This window comes from Myotis lucifugus, unplaced genomic scaffold (assembly GCF_000147115.1).
Source record: "Myotis lucifugus unplaced genomic scaffold, Myoluc2.0 scaffold_6460, whole genome shotgun sequence".
Taxonomy (NCBI): Eukaryota; Metazoa; Chordata; class Mammalia; order Chiroptera; family Vespertilionidae; genus Myotis; species Myotis lucifugus.
Window position 1 is genome coordinate 1,260 of NW_005877508.1, and position 7,331 is coordinate 8,590.

General features: G+C 40.0%; 1 protein-coding gene across 1 annotated transcript; it reads left to right on the plus strand.

Annotated features, from left to right (window-relative positions):
- Nucleotides 1-3,130: 3,130 nt before the first annotated feature.
- On the plus strand, nucleotides 3,131-4,664 carry CCDC137 (coiled-coil domain containing 137). Its single transcript, XM_006109153.3, has one exon. The coding sequence runs from the start codon at nucleotides 3,131-3,133 to the stop codon at nucleotides 3,980-3,982; it is 852 nt and encodes a 283-aa protein (XP_006109215.1). The 3' UTR covers nucleotides 3,983-4,664.
- The last annotated feature ends 2,667 nt before the right edge of the window (nucleotides 4,665-7,331 follow it).

A 7,331-nucleotide genomic window follows, 5' to 3' on the forward strand; every position in this document is an offset into this window, starting at 1 on the left:
ACTAGTGTAAACCTACATTTTCCCTCACCCTGTATTGCTTGTCAATACATATGGCTACATGACTAAAGAACTTGTGTTGCCCAGTGAAAGGGAGTAGTTACAAGGATTCCCAGGGAGGAGTGTTTATACATGTAAGCAAAATATATGCATACAGACTTTTAATAATTGGAGTAAATAAAGTATTTGAAATGTTAAGGAAAGAACAAACACTACCATAGATGTCATATGTATATCTAAGCCTATGTTTTTAATACTTTTATGATCACTTCCAGAAAAAAATATTTATTAATAAAAATATATTATGGTAAGTGGTAAAACTGAGATTCAAATTTGTATATGATAAAGTACAAAAAGAGCTTAGAAACAGTTTTGCTACTAGTGTTATGTTTGGGAAAAAAAGGATGGGTATGATGAGTTGCTTTTCTATTCATGAGATGTGAGAAAGAGTTAAAATTGATGGTAGGTTTAAGGAAAAGAATGAAGTTAGAGGACTGACACTATCTGACTTCAAGAGTTACTGTACAGCTACAGTAATCAAGAAAGTGTGGTATTAGTAAGAGAATAGACAGATCAATGGAGCAGAAGAGAGTCCAGAAGTAGACCCACCTAAATACAGTCAACTGATCTTTGACAAAGAAGCAAAGGCAATATAATAGAGCAGAGAATCTCTTCAACAAATGATGCTGGAGCAACTGGACATCCACATGCAAAAGAATGAGCCTAGTCACAGACTTTAATAAAAGTTAACTCAAAATGGATAGCAGACATAAGTGTAAAACACAAAACTACAAAATTATTAGAAGATGACATTGGAAAAAAACGTAGTTGACCTTAGTATGATGATGCAACACAAGACACTAACCATGAAAGAAATACTTGATAAGCTGAACTTTATTAAAATTAGGGAAAAAATACCCCACAACTCTGCTCTGTGAAAGATAATCTCTAAGAATGAGAAGACAAGCCACAGACTGGGAGAGAATATTTGCAAAAAACACATATGATACAGGACTATTATCCAAAATATAAAAGATCTTTAAAACTCAACAATAAGAAAACTAACAATCCAGTTTAAAAAAATGGACCAAAGAACTTGAAAGATACCTCAAAAAAGAAGATATACAGATGGCAAATAAGCATGTGAAAATATGCTCCATAGCCTAAGTCATCAGGAAATATACACCAAGACAGCACTGTAGAGATACCACTCTACACCTATTAGAATTGCCCAAATCTGGAAGACTGACAATATCAAATGCTGATGAGGATGTAGCACACAGGGAACTCTCACACTCTACTGCTGAGAATGTGAAATTGAACAGCTACCATGGAAAGCAATTTTGTGGATTTTTGCAATACTATACACAGTCTTACCATGCAATCCAATAATTGTGCTCCTTGATATTTACACAAAGGAGTTTTAAAACATTTATGTCCACAAAAACCTGCACGTGGATGTCCATGTTAAAGAAAGCAAAAGGCTACACATTGCATGATTTTAACTATGAGACCTTATAGAAAATGCAAAATTGTGGAGTCAATAAAAAGATTAGTGGATTCCAGGAGTAAAAGAGGGAGAGATGAATAGGCGGAACCCATACAGAGAATTTTTTTAGGGCAGGGAAAGTACCCTGTATGATATACTGATAATATTTTATGATATCCATCAGTATAATGATGGATATATATATATATATATATATATATATATATATATATATATATCATTATAAATTTGTCAAAACCCATTAAATATACAACACTGATAGTGAACCCTATGATAAAGTATAAACTTAGGGTGATTATGATGTGTCAATGTAAGTTCATCCTTGGGAAATATGTAACCTTTGGTGAGTGATGTTGATAATAGGGGAAGTCTTGCACGTGGAGGGGGTGGGAGTGTAGGGGCAATCTCTGTACCTCTCTCTTCATTTTGTTGTAAACCAAAAACTTCTTTAAACTAATAGGGTCTTAAAAAAATTGAAGGTAGGAGTCTAGACTCCAGAATAGCCTCAGGAATATATTTATCCTGATATTAAAAATACTTTTTCCTGAAGATTTTCACATAAAATGTAGTTTTAAAAGTAAAAGTATATATTTTTCTAGAAATATTTTATGTCTCTCTTCCACAAGCAAAAATAATTTCATTAAATTCATAGACTTAAAGAAATGAAAGTTTACAATGGCCAGGACATTGTCATGAATAATAGTTCTAATTATTGAGTACTGAGAAATATGTTGAAATATATTTTACACATTATTTGTAATAATTCTTATGTCAATGCTTTGAGGTTGGAATTCTCATCCCTATTTTTCATTAAGTCCTCATTAGATGAGGAATTTGATGCTGGCAAATGTTAAGTAATTTGCTTGTGTGACCAAGTAGCTAGTGGAAAACTCAGATTGCAACTAGGGGATCAAATCTCTATTCTATATACTAAGTTACCACACGGACTCCATCGTTTTTATTTATACTATACTTCTGAGTGCATTTTCATACCTCCTCCATTTTATAAAGGATTTCAATGTTTAGACATCATGTAGAGTATCAGTGATGAACACTATCAATTTATAAGCAATGAAAAAAGAATGCAATGAAGGCAACTCAATAAATTAAACGGTCATGTTTCACTAGATGAGCATATAAATTCCTCATATTTTGATAAATATATTCTTTTTAAAATATGTTTTATTGATGTTAGAGTGAGAGAAAGGGAGAGGAAAAAAAGAGATAGAATCATGGATCCAGCTGTCTTCTGCATGCCTGGAACCTGGGCATGTGCCTTGACTGGACATCAAACCTGGGACCTCTCTCGGTGCATGAGACCACTCTCAATCCACTGAGCAACACCAACGAGCAAGATAAAGATATTCTAATAGAAAATCAGTTTCTTCTCATGGCCATTAAATGTTAAATGTTTGAGAAATATAAGAGTGAAGGGGAGGCCACAGGTAGGGCATTTCTTTTTTGCTGACCCCAGCCTCGCCCTGCCTTTAGCAGCAGCCCTGGATTTGTAGAACTGGGTTGTCAACATGATGTTGCTTTGCCCCTTCTCTAAGCAATGATCTTCCAGTTCTGAAAAAAAAAAATAGCAGTGTAGTGGTTCTCTCTTATAAAACCTGCCCTCAGATGGCGGGAGCCAGGCTCCGAGCAGCGGGCCCCCCGAGGACAGGGAGGCCTGGGGGCCCGGAGCGGCCGCAGGGGCGGCGGCAGCAGCTGCTGGGGAAGCAGTCGGCGCAGTGGCCCAGGCCGCGGAGCCAAGAGAAGAAGAGAGTGAATTGCAAGCCCAAGAACCAGGATGAACAGGAAATCCCTTTCCGTCTCCGGGAGATTATGAGGAGCCGCCAGGAAATGAAAAACTCCGTCAGTAACAAGAGGAGGAAGAAAGAGGCCCAGGCGGCCTTCAGAAAGACGCTGGAGAAGGAGGCGAGGGGAGTGGACCCAGACATCGCGGTCCCCAAGTTCAAGCGGAAGAAGTGGGAGTCCGACGGTGCCTACATCCAGCGCATGGAGCAGGAGGCCCAGCACGTGCTGTTCCTCAGCAAAAACCAGGCCGACCAGCAGCCCGAGGCGCAGGTGGCTCCCAAGAAGAAGTCCGAGGGGAAGAAAACGTTCCAGAAGCGGCGGCGGGATAAAGTCCGGAAGAAAAGACAGGAAAAGGCAGCGGAGAGGCTGGAGCAGGAGCTGCTCCGAGACACCGTGAAGTTTGGTGAGGTCGCCCTGCAGCCCCCTGAACTGACCGCCAAGCCCAGGAAGAGCGTGAGCACCGGCCAGCCTGGCAAGAAATCCCTGATGCTGGCGATGCTTTTGAACCCTGGCGGTGTGTCCCAGCCCCCACCCGCCTCCATGGCCCGACAGCGGATCGTGGTGGAGGAGAGAGAGCGGGCTGTGCAGGCCTACAGGGCGATAAAGAAGCGGCAGCAGCAGGGGCCTCAGTCAGCCCATCTCCCTCCCAGGAAGAAGCCAGAGACCTGCCTTTGAGAGACTAGGGTTCCTGCACTGGGTGGGGGGGAGGGGGAGGGGGGTCCCCAAATCAGTCCTTTCCCTGGATGCCCCCCCGGACACAGCCTGGTGCACCAGCTCCTGAGTTCGGAAAGGGCTCCACTCTCTGCTCTCATTTTTTCCTCCCTGAAGACCAGTCTTTCACATGAGATCACCTGCCAGGCCCTTGTCCAGGGGACATCGCCTGTGCCGAGCTGCCATAGAAGGGGCCAGTGCCTGGTTGAGTCCCAGCCAGTCACACCCGGCACCGTTCCCGAGCCTAGCATCACCCTCAGCCGTTCTGCACACACAGGTCCAGGCTGAGACAACCGCGGGCCAACCCCATAACCCATAATCCCAACCCCAGGTGCCAAGTGACTGTAGATGCTGTGGACTCGGGTCACCCAAATCCATCACAGGCTCCCGGGGTTCGCCAGTGCAGGGGGGCGGGGGCAGGACCACGAGGGGTGGTCGGCATCTACACCGCCGGCTCCCAGTGCCAGTTTAGTCCCCACAGAGACAGCTGGAGTCCGTCCAGGCCTTGGTTCTGATGTGGAGCCCAATGACAGCACCGCCCCAAGGGGCGTGGCAGCAGGGAGCCTTTCTCACCGGAGCCTCTGGGCAGCTGTCAGTCCTCCAAACGAGACCTGGTACCTTTCGACACTGACCTGGCCTGGGCTCCCAGCTCTGTGGCAGGAGTCGTTCCTGTCAGAGACCACTGTTCCCTCTGGTGGGGGTGGTACTTAGAGACCAATGTCTGGGATCTAGGAATGCGGATGCTGAGATGTCGTTTCTAGACCATTTTTGCAGACAGGCCTTAGGAAAATACTTTTTAAAATGTATATATGTAACTTTAAAGTTCTGAGTTTATAGATATTTACTATTAAATTTTAATATTTTAAGTTTAAAAAAAATAAAAAATAAAAAATAAAAAATAAAACCTGCCCTACCTGTAAAGACACTGATCTGGTCAGGGAGACCACCCTAGTTTAGACTAATTGAGTCATGGAGGGGCCCCTTTTTAACCTCCCCTATCACCTAGTGCAGTGCTCTAAATATAACACCTCCTCAATACATTCTTATTCATTTGATTTATAATGCATCTTTAACATAGTAATGGGGAACAAGCCAAGTTAATTGGATAAACATTTGTATTTTACAAGGTAATCAGAAAAAAAAACTGAAATGAAGCAGAAGGCTACAAAAAATAAACAAACAAAACAAAAAACACACCAAAAATCCCCACAGTAATCCTAATCATTCCCATTAGCAAATGTTGTGCATGCAGAGGCTTGTAAAGTACATGGTTTTGTTTTACCTTTTGATTTTTACTCCCTAGAATTTTTTGGAATTCAAATGCCATGTGAAAAAGCCTCAGCTATATGCTACGTGTTTGGGAATGGGGTCCCATTGCTCCCATTACCCCAAACACATGCCAAACCTGTGAGTGAGGCCATCTGAGACCTTATTCTGAGCCCAGGTGAGATCAGATTGACTTGGGAATAACTTAAGTCACCGTTTGATGATCAGTTGCTTTATAATAACAGGATTAGCATTGTAGATACATATCAATTTTTTATTTTGCTTCAAAATACTGCTCAAAGGAATATACTATCATTGCTCAAGAGAATAAAAAAGGATTTTATTAATGCATTGAAAGAGTCCAAGTAAAATAAACAAAGTCATGGCCAAATGAACTGAAATGAACATGTTTAAATAATGGACAATATATTTATTCATATTTACTCCCAGGTCACTGAGAATAAAAGTCTAACTGCTCATGGGAAGAATGATGTCCTTTTGTGGTGTCTCACCCCGCTAATTAGTACTAAAAATTATGATTGCTGTAGGAGGGAAACTGTATTTAATCAATCAACAAGCACCTGTTGCACCACCATGCTCCTCTGTAGCAGCACAAGCTCTAGTGACCTGCCCATCACTGTATCGCTTGAACTTTGGGAAGAAAATCAGGCTCCTCAAACCCGACACTGTGTGTGTGTTCCTCATCTCATCCTCAAGGAAGGGAAGAACGTGGGGAAGATTAGAAAAAGTATACTTGACTAGAAAGCAATATACTCGGTCTCAATCACAAACTTCCAGTAAGTAATTGCATGATTCAGAATCTGGCATCTCATTTTTCTGAGCCTGCATTTTTTTTTCCACTTAGAGTTTGAAAGATAAGAACTTGTCTTCCTAGTCCCAGAAAATGATATGAAATAAAATTTAGGATTTTAGAACTGAACAGCCCAGATAAAAGTTATTAACGAGAACAATAGCTATTTCATTTTGTTCACTTAAAGAGAATATTTGGATTGGCTTATTCTTCTCGTGTAGCTTCGCTCATTAAGAAAGTAAACTATAGCAACTGTGTGGATTTGACACTTTTGAATAAGTTTATATTTTCTTATTTTAGTTGGCTTTTGATTATATTCATATTTTTCCTGATCTTGATTGTTAGATATTTTTCTTTTTCTCTTATTGTAGGTATTTATTCTATTGTTTATTTTAATTATTTATATGCATTTTTTATAAATGAATCCAAATCTTTTGTGAAAAAATATAGCCAGTAATTATTTATATATTTTTATTTATTTTTAGTTTTTTATTTTTAAATTTTTTTATCAATTAAAGTTTACATTCAATATTATTTTGTATTAGTTTCAGGTATATAGCATAATGGTTAGACATTCATATACTTTAAAACTGTTCCCCCAGACATTTCCAATACCCAACTGGCATGACACATAGTTACTACAATATAATTGGTATATTCCCTATAGTGTACTTTATATCCCCATGACTATTTTGTAACTACCAATCTGTACTTCTCAATCTCTTCACCTTTTTCACTCAGTGCCCCAACACTCCTCCTCTCTGCCAACCATCAGTCTGTTCCCAGTACCTATGGGTCTGCTTCTCTTTTGCTTATTCATTTATATTGTTCTTTAGATTTCGTATGTAAGTGAAATAGTATGGTATTTGTCTTTTTCTGACTGACTTATTTTACTTAGCATAATATTCTCTAGGTCCATCCATGCTGTAGCAAATGGTAAGATTTTTTTAACTGAAATAAAGTTTATTACTCACAGGGCCAACTACATAGCATGCCTCAAGGGGTTACAGCTTTTGTTCTTTTTTATGTCAGTTTATTATTTATATATTTTATCTTTTTCTTCTTCTTAAAGGAGATCCTTTAACATTTCTTGTAAAACTGGTTTGGTGGTGATTAACTCCTTTAGCTTTTTCTTGTCTGGAAAGCCCTTGATCTGTCCTCTGATTCTAAATGGTAGCAGCTTTGCTGGATAGAGTAAACTGGGTTGTAGGTCCTTGCTTTTCATCACTTTGAACA

What these genes read in the sequence shown, in the direction of transcription:
- CCDC137 (XM_006109153.3), top strand. Translation starts at nt 3,131, where the DNA reads ATGGCGGGAGCCAGGCTCCGAGCAGCGGGCCCCCCGAGGACAGGGAGG.